The sequence below is a fragment of the Ctenocephalides felis genome, unplaced genomic scaffold (genome assembly GCF_003426905.1).
Source record: "Ctenocephalides felis isolate EL2017-DRISC unplaced genomic scaffold, ASM342690v1 CF-g0.4_SCAFFOLD_01170, whole genome shotgun sequence".
NCBI classification, from domain to species: Eukaryota; Metazoa; Arthropoda; class Insecta; order Siphonaptera; family Pulicidae; genus Ctenocephalides; species Ctenocephalides felis.
In genome coordinates this window covers 57381843-57401054 of record NW_020537324.1, presented here as the reverse complement: position 1 = coordinate 57401054, position 19212 = coordinate 57381843, and the positions used below count along the sequence as shown (strand labels likewise).

Here is a 19212-nt window from a genome sequence, read left to right as displayed (position 1 = left end):
CCCGCATAATAATTAAATAAATAAATAAAATAAATAAATAATAAGCTTTTTTGCTTATTTGGTAGCATCCCTGAGAAGTCGTCTTAACAATAGTTCAATTCTATAATCGTTATTTGCGTTGATACAAAATGGTCGATGTCGATATGACGATTTTTTATATCAACATATAAGACAATGATAAACTAATTCAATATACAATAGGCAAAAATCTTGCAAAACTCGAACTTTGAACGTCGTTTCTATCAGATCATCTTGAGCATTAGAAACAAATAACGAGGACTCGATTTATTGGCAAGGAAATCATAACTAATGTCTTCCAAGATTCTAAAGTTACGGTAACAAATAACATCACGGATTTGTTTAAATTTCACACAGATCTGACTAGACCGGTGTATATTGATTACAAGCCCAATAGATTACTTGTCGATTTTTAACGGAAAACGTCACCCTTAAATTCATCAAATTTCAGTCGTTATATTCCGACATTACTAAATAGTTCAGAATATAATATTCCGACAATAATAAATAGTTCGCGATATAATTTACAACAACAGATCAACATGCTTAAAAAAAAAAAGACTTACCGAGCACTTCTCCGTTCACTGTAATACTGGAACTGTACATAGCTGCAACCAAACGCTGTGGACGTGCGATGAAAGCTTTTCTGCATCCTTCCTTCACAGCGGACATAATTTGGCCTATTTTGAAAATAAGTATGCAATACAATGTATGTTACAAATATATTTAAATATATGTACATTTGTAATAACTTACCTGATATAGGACCATAAGGTTGTGTCGAACCAGAAGAATCATTTTCTACAATATTCCATTCTTTTATTATAAAGCAAACTCCTTGCATTGGCTCTTCACATAACGGCCCAGATAAAGTAGCCATTTGAAAACCATTAATAAAACTACTGTCATATTCATTTCTTTTATCAAATGATATACTTTGTTCTTCCTCCTCTGAATTTCTGTTTATTGAACTCCATAATGATGATCGTTTATAATCACTGGTGTTATTTATTAATAAATTTGATCCACATTTTCTCGGGCCACAACTCCAGATTTTGTCCACAAAATTTTCAAAATCTGAACCTGCTTCATTAAATGTTTTAGCAAGCTCTTCTTTGAAACTTTTTATGGCATTAACTGCTCCTTCAGTTAGATTAGATTGATTTATTTCTTTATCTTTGCTTATGTTCAAGTTGATATTAAAGTAATATTCAATGGATTTCAAAAGTTGAGTGTTTTTTTCTAATAACTCTAAAACCTATGTAAAATAATTAAGAATTGAATTGAATATATAATATATATATATATATATATATATATATATATATATAATATTGTTAGAATAAGTTGCTTCTGGTACCTGTTGTGGCAGAGGTACTGCAGTCATAATAATTGAACTTTGCTTATTCGCTGTCCAAATTCCAATAGTAGTTTTAGTATCATCATACTGTTCAATATGGGCTTTATTTTGATCCTGCAAATTTTCGTTCACCATATCCACAACTGGAGGTGCAACAATAGTTTCTCGAAATGGAACAATGGGATCGGAAACTTTAATCGGAATTTTGGCGTATCGTAATCTAAAAACATGTTAATATATTAATCTACATATAGGTAGACATATTTATATATATATATATATATATATATATATATAATGTTATTCAGTAAATTGATCATAGCAAGCCAAACAAAATCAGTCTCAACAAAATTAGTATTTGATCCAACAACATGAGTTTGCTAATAATTTTCATAAACTTTATATTGGAAATACACCAATATATAATCAACTTTATATTATAAAAAATATTTGATTATAAATCACATATACAAAATAACAAATACAATACATTAATACAAAATTCTTACCTCAAATCCTCTAAACATTTTTCCAAGTGAACTTCCCCAGCAGTAGCTAAAACATGCTCTCCTGTGGCTTGCAGTAAAATTTGAACACATGGATCTGCTTGGTTAAGTAATCGTAAACCCTTAGTTAAAGCACTCATATCATTAGGATTTTTAGGTTCTATTGCAACTCGGACTATCGGATCCACATATTGTATATCACTAAAACTTGGGCAATATAAGCTTGTTGAAATTGTAGCTGTTTTTAATACATGCTCTTCAAGTCCTCCAATTCCTAATACCAATCGCAATAACAATGATAATTTAATTCTCAGCAAAGCCTTATTTAGAAAAAAACAATTTATAAGTAATACCTATAATATTGCCGCATGGCGCTTCTTGCAATTCTTCAAGTTCACGTCCCATAAGTAAATATACATCCTTAATTGTTGTTTTAGTAACATGCTGATTCCCTTTTAAATCACTCAGTGTTAACTTGATATCAATTTCATCTTCATTAACAAATTTTGGATTATACTTTGGACCTAGTACATAAACTTCTTGTCCTAAAATAAAGTGAATAATATATAAATGATGTAATTTTAATATTTGAAACAGTTTTTTGATAATATATACCTCTCTTTAAGGTACCACTAAACACCCTTGCAAATGCAATGAAGGTATCCTCGAGAATATTTATTTCTTCATCTTCAGTAACTTGCAAGTTGGCCATGTTTTCGGTGGTTTCAATTAAAGCGCCTGGAAATAATATCATTAAATTAAATAAAATGATTGATTTATGGAATTATATATCTTTCATAAACTTACTTGAATTTGCATCTAACTGTGCTAATCTTTCCATATGTCTTGCTCTAGCTAATTCTCTTCGTCTGCTAATATCTTCTTCTGTAAGTGGCTGCATTTTGTTCTTTGGCAATAAGCTTTTGTCCACTGAAAACATTTTTGATATGTAAACTATAACAGGTCTTTGCTCTGATGAATCACAACTAATAATATCATTTTTCAGCATCTGCAAATTATTAATTCAAAAATTTATTATTGCTGTAGTTACAAAAAATTTATGTATTTAGAATATCAAAATAAATGTAATAAAGAATTTATTATTTTAAATATAATAAGGAATTTTAATACAAAAATTACTGACTTGTGTTTGTTCCAACAATGAGTCAAATCTCTCGGATTTTGAACACATCATTCTATCCACTCTTTCTGCTGATATTTCTTTAGGAGACGGTACTTTCTCGCAAACCATTTTCAATACAGCTTTTGCTAATGGCAACCATTGTGAACAAATTGCTTGAAGTTGGACCTAGATAAAAGTAACATAATGATTAAAATAAACATAGCAAATCAAATTGTAAATGGCAAAGCAAAAATAAAAACCTTTGGATCTGTATGTCTCATATCCCTTGCTGTTAGTTTTATCTCCAACTTTTCTACAATATTTGGCAGTTTTTCCTTATCTTTTCTGATGAGGATTATCTCATATAAAGACCAAATATTATCTAAAACAAACTTGACAAATAATGGCTTTTTTGCATGTTCCTGTGCTCCCTTTTTGAATCTTTTTGTTTTACTGTCAAGATAAAAATCTCCCCACAAGACTTTTTGAAGCAGCTCTTTTTTTATACCTGGAAACATTAACAGTAATTATATACAACACTCATTTCAGCTATTTTCATTAATTATATTGAATTAATTCAATTCACCTAATTTTTCAGAATATGCTGTAGCAAATTCTTCAACACCAAAAGCCCAACCGTCTGCTGCACTGGCGAATAAAACATTTCCAGATTCTGGTGTGAAATACAATTTAGAATCGTCAGCTTCTTCCAAACCTGAGCTCCAATCATATACAGCAGAATTTTCATCTGTTTTATTTGTCTGCGAGAACATATTATTAAATTATTAACTACTAAAAATTAATGTCTGGAAAATAATAATATAAAATTTGTGATTTAATGTAAAATTACAAATTTAATGTTATTATTTTCCTTCTATAATCCCTTTCATCTTTTCTATAATTTATTTAATAATTGTTTAGTGAGTATGCATTAATATATTTATCATCAGTTGCAATGAATAAAAGAAAACAAAGGATGTAAGTAATAATTATTACATTAAATAATATTTTTAATAATCATTGGTATCAAACCTTGCTTGCATCAATTTCCTTTGCCATAACATCAGCAGCAAATAATTCACCCATTACAGCATTAACTTGTTCCAAAACTTGACAGAGATAAACATATGCATCTAGAGATGATAATGCTCTTTCTGTTATCAATCGATCAATCTTATTTAATACTAATACTGGTTTCAAACCCTGGTGCCATGCTTGCTTGAGTGCTAATCTGGTCTGGGCACATACTCCTTCAATAATATCAATCTGGAATTATCAAACTATTTAGAAATCAAGTATATATATATATATATATATATATATATATATACAGGGCCGGTCCTGGGGTCCTTAGCGCCTAAAATTATATAAATATTTGCATATTTTTTAAAAATTAATTTTTAATTATTCTGGATTAAGTACTCAAATAATAAGATATAATCTAAAATTAAATTTATTTAGAAAATCAAGGCGATTCGCGGGTTGATTATAATTAAATATTTTTAAATTTTTGATTATTTTTAACGTATGTGCAATTATAATATTTGGGTTTTAAAACATTTTACTTATTTATTATGCGATATATTCTATTGAGCAAATCATGCCAAGAGAGCTAAAAAAACTAGCTTTCCATTTTCAAACATAACACTCGTATTTCATGTTGGATTTTTTAAATTTTAATTTAATTTAATTTTTCATCATTTACAATATCCAAAATTGCGTCGTAAACTTCTCCTTATTGATATTGTAAGAGCCGAATTTTATTCATCCTAGTTTTCCCGTTATATTCAGAGTATCAGTTTGTTGTTTAAAGTTAAATTTTTAACGTATTTTAGAAGTATTGTCCAAAAATCAGTAAAAACTGCAAAGAAATTACACATTTCTTAAACTATATTGAAAAAAATTTCATTATATTTGATATGTAATATTTCTGCATAGTTAAAAATTTAGAGTATGGACACCACTAGGTATAAAAAAGCCTTAAGATTTTCGTTCTAAAGTAAATTTTGCTTCCATTTTTTATATTTGTTCCGTTTCCATAACCCTAACCATGCATATCTTCAACATTCAAAATTCATCAGATGCGAAACATTTGCAACAAAAGTAAAAGTTACAATTCAATTTGTCGGAATAAACATGCCATTAAAGCACTGTCTCCCCTTTTTTCCTATTATAATTTGATTATATTTTTTAACAACTAAATCAGCTTGCAATTTTTCGTCAATAATGCCCAATAATTAATTTAATCTTTCGTAGGTTTGCGCTTATGCGATTGACAATAGACAATTTCTTCTTCGATTTCACGGCAACTTCAAACAAAAAAAATGAATAAGTAGATTAAGCAATAAATAGAACTGTTATTTACTAATTTGCAGAGTTATTAATCGATTAATTGTTTCTACTGATATCACATTGCAAAATAAATATGCTTTTTGTGTCTCTGTATCCCTGGTTAAGTTAGATTGTTTATTATAATTTATTAAGTATTCTAGATTTTATATCGCATGCAAGGCAGGACTGGCCCTGTATATATATATATAAGGTGTCCGAATATAACAGAGACATGTGGAAATATAGTAACAGAACTGATTATAACCATCATTAGAAAAATAGAAAAAATCACATTTTGGGTTACGATTCCACAATTTAAGTGAACAAACATAATAATATATGTATATACATGTGTGTGCAGTGTGTGTGTGTATATAATAAAGATGTTAAATATGCATTTAAAATTATACATACAAAACTGTAGAGTTTATAAACTTTGAATACTTTGTATGCATAGAAAAAGCTAAATCACACATTGTAATCTGAGAAAATTTTATTAGAGCAAATAATTACCACTACGATAGCTCCATCACAAAGGCAAACAGCTGTAGAGACTTCACTAGAAAAATCAACATGGCCAGGAGAGTCTATTAAATTGATTAACCATTCATCAGATTGATTTGTGTAGTAAAGAGAAATACTACTGCTTTTCATAGTAATTCCACGTTCTTGCTCATCCTGTCTGCTGTCCATGTAACGTAATTTGCCAGCCATTTTTGGCGAAATAATGCCATTGCTAGCTACTAAAGAATCGGCCAAAGTAGTTTTGCCATGATCGACATGTGCTACAATGCATATATTCCTTATTTTACAAGTCTTCTTTTGTAGTTCACTAATTTGTTTTGCATTGATAATTCGCATAATGATATTGTTAAATAACTGTTGAAAAAAATAACTTTTTGTAAACTGTTATCACTGTCTCTATTAACTACGTGCTTCTTATTCCAAATAATTTTCTCGAATGCAACGTCCATGTGCTTCAGCAAGAATGTAAACATGTGTAAATGTCAAGAGATTGAGGTTAAGTCCGTTAAAATGAGACAAAAGAGTTGTCAAATTTATAAATTTAAATATTATACACAAAATGAATCAATAACAAAAAATGAATATAAATAAATATTAATATATAATTGATATAAATAATTTTTACTAAAATGTTTTAATTTCATTCACTGGTCACCAAATGATTAATTTTCAATCACAAATAAATATTTCATAAGTTGTGCAATAACGTTACGAGACTTTCTCTATATGAACGTGATTGTTATTTCTTCTCAATCTTTAATATTTCTTTCTCCTCAATTTTTAATGGAACTAGCTGTAAGTGGAATTCTGTCTTGAGGCAATTATGGCATCATGCCTTAAGGCAAATTGCTCGAACTTCCCGTACCGTAACGAAATGTTCGAGGAATACTGAATGTTTTCAAATAGAATATTGTAACATTGTCTAATATTTATAAGAATTATATAAACTGAATTGCAGAGTTGAAATTATTTGTAAAGTATATTTGAACTATAGTCAGAATTAAAAATAAAATCTTTCTTCTTCTTTGAAAGTTCTTTGAATCATTCAAATCGGACGCTTAGTTCTCTCAAAAACTGCCAGTTTTTACATATTTAGCTCCGTATCTTCAAAATGGCTGGGCCTGCCTTTGCCAAAAACTAATCAGCTCTTTTCCCTATCAATAGGAATCGAATGTTTTTTGAACCATGCAAATCGGTTGATCTGTGCGCCCTAAAACGTGACTGGAAATTTGTATCCATACATACACACACACACACACACACATCCATTCTTTCTGAGGTATGCCAAAACCTTCAGGAACCTTCAAAACGTCGAGAAATGTAAAAATTTTCAATTCCGAATTTTCGGCCCATTACAAAAATAACTTACCCTACGGGAAGTTAATAATGTTTTTAGATTTCATCAACATTCATTTAGGTGTTAATACATATTAGATTTCATTCATCGACTTTTCTAAGAATTTTATGTTCACTTGCTAAATTTATTTCCTCAACGTTGCTAGTCATTCTGAATCGTTTGACACCTGAATTGAAAAAATGTATGTGGTGAACAAACGGTATTGTTATATTTCTTTTTAGTCTTTGATAGATTTTTATATTCATAATAGTTTTATTTAATTAATAATTAATTATTATAAATTAACAAAAACATAATATTCATAGATTTATGTTTTAAACTATTGTTTTTTGAATCCAAATAATGAAAATTTATGTTTAAACTATTATATTTTCATTCAATAATTTCCCAAAGGAGAATTTTATATATTCACCAGAATATCCGACTTACTTATTATTTTATCATTTTTCCACATTTCAAGTCATTCTGAATCATTACACCTAAATTAGAAAATGTATGTGTGTGTGAATGAACAGTATATTATTATATATTTCTTCTTAATAAAATTAAGAACATTAATGCAATTATTATTAATCAATACATTAATAATAACAACATTTGTAATAGATTCATGTTTTAAAATATTGCATTTTCATTTATCAACTTCCTAACAAAGAATTGTATGTATCAGCCAGGCCAGATAATCTGACTTACCTTATTTTATGTTTACTTGATATTTCAAGTAATTTTGAATGTTTGAACATCTGCATTGAAAGACAAGTGTATGTAAAAATTGACTTTTTTAAAATACAGCAACAATTTTAGAAATTTAAAACAGATTTTATAAAACAATGACTTACCTTGATTAGTTTTGTGCCACAACCGGCCAGCCAAGCCATTTCTTTATAAATAGCAAAGAAGTTAAATTATTTCATTTTTAGTAATTGGTTTTTGCCTAAAGTTCTGATTTTGAAAAACCAAAACACTTGAAGATATCAATTGGATATTGTGCTGAGTAGTGTAAAGGTAAAGATTAGCCCGGCTATTTCTTCATAATTAATTGCCAAGATTATGTTTCACAATTTTAATGAAATTTTACATAGTGAGAGAGATTCGCTCTAAAGTTTAGACAATTAGCCTTATACTATAGGCATAGAAGTTGTTTAATTATAATATATCTAAGATTCATCAAACATTGAATTAATTACCAGTTAAATAATTTGTTGTCACAATTATGAAAATTGATGAATCTCAATGCTCATCAATGAATACCTAATACTAATTAAAGAAAGATTATTTATTTGTGCTTTGCATATTTTAGTAGATTCTTGCAGAGTTTATCCACATCATAAGAATCTCTTAAAATTTATAAGGCTTTATGTATAATGTTAATTTGAAAGGCCTTTTATATATTCCATAAAGTGTTTTGGCATTAACTTTGTTTCATAAATTAAATTTATATCTGTAGATAACGTGAATTTACATTAACAAATGTAGTTATAGAAAACATTGTCTTATGTTTCACCATTAATTTAAAAAATTTTATATTGTAAATATTATTTTTGTATTTAACATTCAATCCTTCAGATTTTTTTAAAACTATTAGTTGAAGGTTACAATGAATAAAATGTAAATAAATGGAATTATTTTTATGGTGGTATAAACATATGGTATTACTTCGAAAACTGTTCCCAATATTTAATACAAACCAGTGTATATACTGTTTCAATTTATAATAGTTTATATTATATTTATATATTTACAATTATTTCCACACTATTCAATGAATACTCAAACAAGTGCTCTAATTAAAATAAAATTACAAATTAAGTTTTGTATACCTATACAATTTAAATCAGGACTAAAATTTAAAAACCTTACATAAACAATTCACATATTGGTCCATAAAAATAACACTAATTATGTGTCAAGTTACATGCCACCCCTTCTAGACGCTGAAGGAAGTAACAACATAACTGCAGACATGGCATCGGGGAATAATGAGTGATAATTAACTAAAGGTACATATGCGGCTGTTATGACTCTACCCGCAAACCATCTTCCATGTAATGAATTAACCGCATCCACAGCAGTAGCTATGCTCGGGCATTTTACATAAACGTTGCCTTGATTGGATGCTCTATCAACATACACATGTAAAACACCACCATGCTTGTTGCATTCTTCTATAACATCATCCCGAATTTCTGTATCCCAGGATGGATTTGTTTCACTGAAGAAAAAAAATGCATTAATTTGAGAACAATAAATATTTAAATATTACATTAATAATTCATGATTTGAATAGAAAATGAAGCCAATTCATGACTGGTTAATATGTTTGCAGATAAAGCAGCACAGAAGTGTTCAAACTTCTGCTGATATAATATATAATAATAATAGGATACTAAATATATTTTAATTAAGTAAATTTGATTATATATTTCATAATTAAAAATTATTATTAAAGTTTATTATATATTAAAGTAGTATTTAATAAAGAATTAAATTTTAGTGATCCTGAATAATTTTTAATTAAGTAAATTTGGAGATATATAGTTTATAATTAAAGACTAGAGTAAATTAGAGTAGTTCATACTATATAGAATTAAATTTTACCTGCTTGGATCAAACATGTTGGCTAACATAAAGCATTGAGTTGCTATAGGAGGATTTATTTGGGCTTGAGGTTGAGGTTGTGGCGCAGTCGCCAAGAGAGCTGTAGCCGCAGCTTGAGGTACCTTGAAGAAAAAACAAAAATATTAATTATTATTATAATATAATGGTATAAGTATGTATTTAATCTATTTCAGCTTCTAGATCTCTAAAGATAAGTATTGAGCAAAACAGCTGCAAAGGCAGTAGACTTTGCCAATAATCATTGTGTTTCTATCACATGGGTTTGATTATAGTTTAGGGCTTAATCAATAATAAGGTTTTGAATAAATATAAAAATTATTTCAAAATCTTTTGTTGCATTATTTGCAATAATCACCATACAATATGAAATATAAAAATCCCTATGCTTATTTATCATATTTCTTAAATGAAAGTTCTTCGAATGGAATGAGCATAAATGCTTAGCTATAAAGAAATTTATAAACATCTTTTCATTAAAAGCAAGTAAATCAATACAATAGATTTTTGGCAAAAAATAGAACATGAATCTGCAGGTAATACTGAAAAATATTCTATCTTGCCAGAAGAAAACTCTCATGATGAATAGCCCATAGTTATGATAAAAAAAACAATAATGAATGACAAAAAATAACATGTAGTAAAAATTAAAAAAAATATTCATACTTATCTTGATTATTAAAATATAAATGTTTTTTTTATCAAATTTAATTTCTGGAATCTAACTTATATTTGTACTAGCCCTTCGTTTCATATAATATAGTTGTTTCATGAACGCAACTTCTGTGTTATATGAAGATTCCCTGTATTTGTTAATATTAAAAAAATTGTCTAAAATTGCTAATAAATGATATGCTCATAAAAATGCTATAAATATTCAGTGAATTCCTTTATATCCATAACATTTATTATCTATAATTTATTCTTGCAAGAAATCCAACTGAAGATTCAAATCAAAGGAAAAGATTACTTACTGCCAGTCCAGCACCCTCTGCCAATTTAAACATTAGCTGTAATCTTCCAGTGGCTCCTAAGTCAATTCCAGATCGATCTAGTTCGTCTGTGTCAAGTGAGGATTGTCCAGTTTGTAAATCTAGCCTCTCAGTAACATTTCCAACTTTCATAGGTCGACCAGCCAATTCAAATCCATTTAACTGCTCTAATGCTTTTTTAGCATCATCGTGATTGTGAAACTAATAAATAAAGTACATAATTAGAAAACTTAAAATGGAGTTAGCATTGCATCAGTTGAATTATCAATAATTGGAATTAACAAACAACTAAAATTATTCATTATATCATTAAAAACATAAATGAAAGTATTAGTGTGATCAAAATTTAAAAAGCGACTGTTGAAGCAAGTTTGAGCGTTTTAAAATAATATTGCTTGCAGGAGGATAAGACAAACTAAAATAAAATGTTTAATATGCGTTTTATATTAAATTGTATTCATAAGCAATGAAAGCAAAACATGTGTTAATCAGAAGTCATTGGTAACACAAATACAAATAATATTTTAATATGCTATAAGTAACATTTGGTAAATAATTTTTTTTATTGGATGTACTTAAATTTCCATTTGGACATCTTTGTTGTCCAAAATAAATAAGTGTATTGAACAAAGTAATCACTGACACATATTTGCAAGAATGATGTGAAATCTCATGTTCAAAGTTTATATAGCATATTTTTTCCCCCCAAAATTTTGAAAAAGCAATATTCTGGGTCTACAAATATGCAGGATGATATATAGGTATTTAAAAATTAACTAACCGTTAAAAAGCCATATCCCTTAGACCGCCCGGTTTCCGGATCCATTATCAATTGTATGCTGTCAATTTTTCCAAAAGGTTCAAATATTCCTCTTAACATATCTTCAGTTATATTGAAATGTAACGAACCAACATATAATCTCATGGGACCAGTATGGACCTTTGGTGCTAAATTGGGCATTGAATTACCCATTCGATTTTTTTCAGCCTGTGTGTGCTGAACTACAATGGGTATTCCTAATAACTTTTGTCCTGTTAGACCTAAGGCCTGTAATCAAGACAAAAATAAGTAAAATGGTAATTAACATTTAGAATATATTTGATCAGGGCATATATAGTTTTCTTTTTTTGTACCATTTTATTGTACTAAAATGGACATTAATGTTCAAGATATATTTATTATAGGAATTTGCCACAAAGTACTTACCAATGGTACACTTTCAGGATCTTTAAACTCTATGTATGCAATGCCTTTGAATCTTCTGGTCTTATTACATGTTATAAGTCGTACATCCCTCACTTTACCCACACTGGAGAAAAAGTCCTCAAGATCTCTTGCTCTTATCCTCTGATTGAGCTGCATACAAAAAACTGTTCTAGCATCTCTTTCCTCCGGACTGAGTTCTTCAGCTGTTGACTTGTATCCGAGAGCATTTGGAGGTGTTCGCCCCCTGTGTTTAGGGAATGGACGTGGTGATGGTGATCTATTACGTCGTTCTTTACTGCGTCTTCTATAATCATGTCTGATATATAAAAATATTGAAAGAACAATTAGCATCATACAATATATAATAAAAATTAGATATAAAATTAAATCAATGTTTCACATAGCAGCCAAAAGAAGACTAAGTAAATCAACTAATATAATTTGATATTAATATTTTGGAAACATTTAATTTAAATTATAATATATCTAAATTGTTTATTACAATTGTTGATCTTCTGAAACATATGTTTTAAAATATAAATATTTATAAACTGTAAGTATATACATAAATTGTTCTGAGTAAAATAATATCAAATAGTATAAAATGATAACAAAAATTTTTACTCAAAATTCATTTAGCATAGATTTTCCCCCCAAAATGTTGAATAAAAATCAATCATCTGGGTCTACGTATATGCAAAATTCAATAGTGAATTAACTATTTTACACAATAAAAAAAAACTCAAACCTGTCCTTATCCCTTCTGTCCCTAGATCTGCTTCTCCTTCTGTCTTTTCTATCCCGATCTCGAGATCGACCTCTATCTTCTTTATCGCGATCTTTCACTCGATCTCGATCCCTGTCTTTGTCTCTATCTTTATCAGAGCGATCCCTATCCCTGTCTCTGTCCCTGTCCCCTTTGGAGCGATCTTTATCCCTGTCCTTCCTATCCCTATCCCTGGACCTACTCCGATGACGAGATTTGCTAGAAAAGAAAAGTTATTGATTACATATAATAACGATACTTATAACAACTGCATACATATGTAACATAGTAACTGTAAAAGGTTCATCTAATTTTGTTGAACCTCTAAAACAAAACATAATACAAATAACAATTCTAATTTAATTCTAATTTATCTAATTCTTGTTGAACTGTTAATAGTTATAAAGTATATATAATAAATTGTTTTGAGTAAAATAATATCAAATAGTTTGAACTAAACTGATAGCAAATATATTCACTCAAAATTCATTTAGCATAATTTTTCCCCCCAAAATGTTGAATAAACAATAATCTGGGTCTACAGATATGCATAATAAAATAGCAAGCATATCAACTATTGTACACCAAAGGTGAATAATATAGAACTACTATTATTATTTATAAAATTAGAAAGTACCTGGATTTGTGAGAAGATGATCCATTTTCCCGACTTCGTCCATTTGTTTTAGGTGCATCATCCTGTTAAACAGCAAAACACGAGTGAAGAAAGCAGCCAATGACACCGCACAGCAAAAGGTAAAATTCATATATCATTAGCTTTTTCTAAACAAATAATTATTTTAAACAAATGTTATAAACTTCTAATTGCAAGACGTAAATTTTATCACATGAGCATTTCATATTCCTCAATGTAACTAAATTTAGTAACTTGACAATTAGAAAATACATTAAATCTAAGCCCCTAAATTACAAATATTAAATCCTTTACAGCTTCATCCTGTTTTACCAAGATTTGGTAAAAGATAATTGATTGCCATCAATTAGAGGGAAAGTAGGATTTGGGTATGTTATCCGCAAGATTCACAATAGAACCTATAAATGTATGTCCAATATTTTGGTTTGGAGGATCATTTGGGCCCACACTTACCATCCATATACAGCTATATTGAGTGCATCTAGAGGTACTAGTGCTTTCTTCATACTACTGCCTTTTAATGAACGCTTCTGCAAAAGATATACCTCATCAGCAAACTAATGATTTTTCTAAGCGTTTCAAATAATTTGCCTACTAAAACCAAAAATCAGTAAAACATTCACACTTTACACCATCTTCTTTAAAACAAGTCTTTTGACAAACAAATACATGTGATTCACAAAAAAGTTGGTTTAAAAGTTAATAAACGACTTCTTGTGAATGCATTTGAAAAACATATCTTAATAATTGTAACCCGTTTCAAAACTATATAAAAACCAATAAGTTTAGAGTTAAAATAATATATAAAACAAAAAAGTCATTCACTCATTAAACGTAATTTATATAAATTAACTAACACTTCAATCTAAGTTCAATTATTCAATACTGTATATTTTGCTTAGAATCCACGATGACATAGATCCATGGTGGAGGTAGTTCGGATGACCTCATGATACAGCAGTATGCCGGAATTAACAGAGTGTGTGAGACCAGGTAAGCCTGGGATAACAAATGGGAACAATTTTCAAATAACCAAATCTATACAATTTTCAATAACAATTGCAGTTTTAAAGATATTTTTAATTAAAAAAAAATCTTTTGGACACACATTAACTAATGGATTTTATAACAATACAAAAAAGCATTAAAAAAACGTAATCTGGAAATATTTATATCAGCTAGTTTTATCTTATAATACACATATTATATATAAATATACATGATATGTATATATTAATGTATATATGCCTGAAATTTGCACAACTATATTCTAGCCAATTTATAGATAATTGGATTGCATCCCACTTATTTAATATTATGTAAGAGTAATTTCTATCAATTACTATAAAAAAAACTAATATATATTGTTAATTAGATTGATATTATGTTTTCAGAACGTTATGTACCTCTATATTGAAGTGTCACTGTAGATGCATACTCGAGAAATATCTCAAAGGTCTATAAATGTAAAAAATGAGGAATATTTAAGTATTACAGAAGCAATGAAACAACAATAACAGTATATTTATACTCACCATCACATTTACATTTTTATTTTACATTTCAATGAATTATAAAAATTAAAACTGCAGAAACATTTTGCAGAAAATAGTGTAAGAAAATTACAAAACATAGGCAAAGTACAATGTGATAGTTCCTTTTAGCGTACGACAGAGAAAGAGCTCACGAATATGTTTAAAATAATATACCAGTTTACATTTAAAGCTGGCCTTAGTTTATACATTATAAACAAACGAGGTAGGAAGCTTGGCTTTTAATGTATGTTACAAAAAATTATATACAAATCTAACATCAATAACTTGTTGGGCAACTATATATTTAGAGAAGCTACCAAAAATGAAACTCAAACCACTATTACAATTTTGTATTCCATAAGTTAGGATACACAAACAATTATCCTATATCCCATAACTGATAAAGACTCGATTATCTCTTTTACGGTAACACGCAAATCAAAGCAAGAGAAGCAGAATTACATTAATTGTGTAAATTTGAGTGAATAAGAATTTTTCGCAAGCTATTCCTCTATTAGATTTATCACAATGCCTTTATCAAAAATCGTGGGCGATAAGGAATGATAAAATTTATAATTCATTTATATAGAAGATATCAACAATTCAAATGAATATATTGACATATATTGATCCCAGCATACAAGTGAAGGCAATTAGAAATTGCATACTTACATCTTTTTTATAAGGGGCCTCTAGCATGGCTTCTACATCCAGGTCTTCCGCCATCTTGATTTCTGCAAGTTTCAAAAAGCGAACAAAATTCCAGCACTATTATAATAATTTAACCAGACTTACATCTGTAATTTATCGCCTGATAATATAGAAAATCGTTTACGCTTTATTTAAATATATTTTTAAGAGCAACACGATCACTATTGAGCGTTCAACTAGCATTCAAAAATCGACGAAAACTTTCATGTACTTTCTCACTCGCTTGTTTCTATTTGATGACGATGAACTACAATGTTGCCAGATTGAAATAAATATCCTAGCAACCTGAAGTTGGCACGAGAATTTGCGATGTCAAAAAAACTGGTCATTTTTATTACAGATATTAACACATAAAACATCAAATTTATAACTTGATTATATTATCTTTTATTATAAATTCTAGACGAATATAATATTTATACATATCATATAAGTAATAAATAATTTATGCAATAGTTTTAAAAATTTGTGTGAATCATTTCTTCGTAATGAATTCTGCAACTAAGGTATTTGCATTTGTAAAGCATCTTTAGTGATTACTCTTATAATATTTCATGATTTCATTCTTTCATGATCTATTGGCTGAAGAAATATAAAATAATATTAGTATTTTATTATTTTGGTTTATGATGATGCTTTAATATTCTGTGCATTTGTTATTGTTAACTTATAATATCATATAAATCTTATTTACATGTTATGTGAGATTATATTATTATATAGTCTAGTATAATTTTATACTCAACCTTAGATGCACATTAATTAGTATAACTTCTTTCACAGGTTGGTGAAATATTTACAGCTGCTGGATCGGCATTCACCAAATTGGGTGAGTTAACTATGCAGTTACATCCAACCTCTGATTCACCTGCAGGGTAAGCATCATTTATTCATCTTTTTTAATATTATTCATTATACAATATTATCAAAAATCTTGTACAGTAAGTGGACAGATGAAGAAATTGAGATGCTTCGGTCAACAATAGTCAGATTTAAAGATGAGCTAACAGTTATAAGTCAACACATCAAATCTAGAACTGTGTAAGTCTTAATAATAAACATATTTGTTTATTTGTTCTAGTACTCTAATAAATATAGTATACTATGCACATGTATATCATAATTCATTGCAAAATTAGCATTGCATCACTACAATATGTGTTATTTTTATATAATACTTGAATTGTCCATTAATGCACATATTAATAAACTACGTTAAAATATCACATAAGTATGATATTTATTTAATTGGATTGCAGTGCATACATACTTTATTTTGCTTAATTATCATTTAGTTTATTTGAAACTAAAAGATAGCATAATAATTTCTTCATCCTACTAAACCTTATAAACAATTTCAATCAAATACAATACATATTTCTTAATTTCTGCAGATCACAAATTAGAAGTACTTTAAAGAAAAAAGCTTTTGAAGATGCCGGTATTCCTGTGCGACAAAATTCAAATTCCCAATCGCAAGCAAATAATTCTCAAAGTCAAAGTGTGATGGGAAAATCATCAGAGGTATAAAAATTATTTTTTTAAATTAACAATCGCTATATAAATAATTTATGAACAATTACTGTTTTTCTAGGTTACTCTTAATATGCTTAATGCACAAGAAAGTGAAGTAGATGTTGAAGGAATACATACTGATGTTAAATTAGAATTCGAGAATACAACAGAAGAAGTAACAGGCTGAGTTGAATTATAATTATAATTTAATATACCATAATTATGATAAAAATTTATATGAACTTTCTTGCTGAATTTGTTTTTATTATTTTGATTTAATATTCACAGTTTTGTATTCAAATAAAAAAAGGAAAAATTTCTGCAACCTATTGGAAGGAATTAATAAGTAGATGATTATATATTAAAACCCAAGTTTTTATAAATTTATTTTTTATGAAACTATATCTTACATATCACTTTGCCTTAAATATAATTATTTTTCTATTCCACTCTTTGCTAAATGATTCAAATATATTTGAGAGTCCTTGTTCTTGAATAAGTCTTACATTTCATCTTCAAACATTGTTTCTTATCTTCAATGATTTTATAAGAGCAAAGTCATCATTGATTTTTGCATTCGCCTTACTGCATTTTATAGCACTTCCATGGTTTGCAATTCTATTATTAACACCTCCGTTATATGCATAATATTTCAGACAGTCAATTAAACCTTCATCGCCATTGTTGAGGTGTATCCACATTAAAACCGAAAAACAAAATACATAATTGTATTTGACTTTATTGCTAGGTAAAAAATTAGATATTGACAATCGATCCTTTTCATTCATTATATTAAGGCAATTATAAAAAACATTGCTTTTAAAATCATTGTGTAAAATAGCTCTTTCTACTAAAGTGGATCTATATCAATGCCATATAACTTGTAGTTGGTTTTTGGTGCTTGTTTATTCAGAAAACTATAAATTGATTGAGTTAAGTTCCGGCATTACATCCGATGTCTAGAACATGACAATTTTCATCTTGCATATTGCTCCATATTTCAGTTGGAAGTGTTTGTATTCTTTTTTCGGGTGGATGGAATTGGTAGTAATTAATAAATTGCCATATTTTTACTGCACCAGGATCAGAACCTCTAAAGCTTATATCAGATACTGTATCTGAAGGAGATCTTTCTTCATTCATATTTGGAATTATGGTTTATAAACAGACTATTTTATAAAATAAATGGTGGCAAGTTATACAGATAAGTATATGGTTTTACATTTGTGTCAAGTCACAATCGATTTCATAAGTTATATCTTTATTATAAGGTTTTTACAAGACTTGTTATAAAGAAGCAGTCTCTTATAATAACCACATTTTTTTTGAATAGTTATTGAATAGCCTCCTTGAAGACGTTTGCTTATATGCTTATTTGCTTGTCATTTTTGAAATTTCCAATTAATGATAAAGTTATAAATTTCTAATGAATTACTTAAGCACCGACCGAGCCAGGATAATTTGACATTTAAAACCACGTTGACGTTTCAAGTTTTTGATTTTTAGGTTAGAATGCTTTATAATTATTTGGCGCAAAATTTGAAAAAATATAAAAATAATCATTCATTTAAATATGTATTTAATTAGTATTATATTTTGTAACAATATACCAATTGATAAAATATCTAAATTACAACAGACATTACCCAAAATTAATATGCATATAATGAACAAAAAAAATATTTATCCTCATAAGTAAAACTATGTATATAAATTTTAATAAAACATTAAATGTATTAATAAAATTCATACCTATATGTACAAATAAAAATATGTACTTTTAAACAAAACAATGATAATTGGATCATCTAGCAGCAAAGTTAGTTGGTCAGTTAAAATCAGATTCATTTCGAATTCAAATTAATCTGCGGGATTTCAAAGGTAACAAAAATATATTACATATCAAAATAATATTTTTACAAATCTGCAATATTAAAGTTGAAATTAGATCATAATGTATAATAGGCAGGCACAAATGTGTGCATCAATAATTTT

At 28.1% G+C, this 19212-nt stretch overlaps 3 protein-coding genes and 1 pseudogene across 7 annotated transcripts in view; 1 reads left to right on the top strand and 3 right to left on the bottom strand.

Annotated features, from left to right (window-relative positions):
- LOC113368409 (elongation factor-like GTPase 1) overlaps positions 1-6199 on the bottom strand; it is a 458044-nt gene extending 451845 nt beyond the window's left edge. Inside the window, exons 1-12 of the mRNA XM_026609952.1 lie at positions 5852-6199; positions 4040-4273; positions 3594-3768; positions 3268-3515; positions 3029-3193; positions 2692-2893; positions 2500-2622; positions 2238-2429; positions 1888-2158; positions 1379-1598; positions 775-1276; positions 585-698 (exon numbers count right to left, since the gene is read on the bottom strand). Of these exons, the coding sequence (XP_026465737.1) occupies positions 585-698; positions 775-1276; positions 1379-1598; positions 1888-2158; positions 2238-2429; positions 2500-2622; positions 2692-2893; positions 3029-3193; positions 3268-3515; positions 3594-3768; positions 4040-4273; positions 5852-6199 (2794 nt within the window). The remainder of the gene's footprint in view (positions 1-584; positions 699-774; positions 1277-1378; positions 1599-1887; positions 2159-2237; positions 2430-2499; positions 2623-2691; positions 2894-3028; positions 3194-3267; positions 3516-3593; positions 3769-4039; positions 4274-5851) is intronic.
- A 2718-nt stretch (positions 6200-8917) lies between these two features.
- LOC113365825 (RNA-binding protein 39-like) lies at positions 8918-15918 on the bottom strand. Of its 5 annotated transcripts, XM_026607371.1 has the most exons (12): positions 15787-15803; positions 15664-15725; positions 14863-14914; positions 14314-14455; positions 13910-13986; positions 13439-13500; positions 12784-13020; positions 12036-12351; positions 11610-11876; positions 10811-11029; positions 9819-9940; positions 8918-9432 (listed from the first exon to the last, which is right to left on the bottom strand). In XM_026607371.1, the coding sequence occupies exons 5-12, from the start codon at positions 13910-13912 to the stop codon at positions 9132-9134; spliced, it is 1527 nt and encodes a 508-aa protein (XP_026463156.1). In that variant the 5' UTR covers positions 13913-13986; positions 14314-14455; positions 14863-14914; positions 15664-15725; positions 15787-15803; the 3' UTR covers positions 8918-9131. The 5 variants fall into 5 exon arrangements, with proteins under 5 accessions (XP_026463156.1, XP_026463155.1, XP_026463153.1 ...); XM_026607370.1 differs by having other exon boundaries at positions 15664-15918; XM_026607368.1 differs by lacking the exons at positions 13910-13986; positions 14314-14455; positions 14863-14914 and having other exon boundaries at positions 15787-15907.
- Positions 15919-16067: 149 nt separating this feature from the next.
- LOC113368341 (chromatin complexes subunit BAP18-like) lies at positions 16068-17404 on the top strand. Its single transcript, XM_026609892.1, has 5 exons — positions 16068-16208; positions 16486-16577; positions 16645-16743; positions 17097-17226; positions 17297-17404. The coding sequence occupies exons 1-5, from the start codon at positions 16191-16193 to the stop codon at positions 17402-17404; spliced, it is 447 nt and encodes a 148-aa protein (XP_026465677.1). The 5' UTR covers positions 16068-16190.
- A 328-nt stretch (positions 17405-17732) lies between these two features.
- LOC113367438 lies at positions 17733-18360 on the bottom strand (annotated as a pseudogene).
- Positions 18361-19212: the final 852 nt, after the last annotated feature.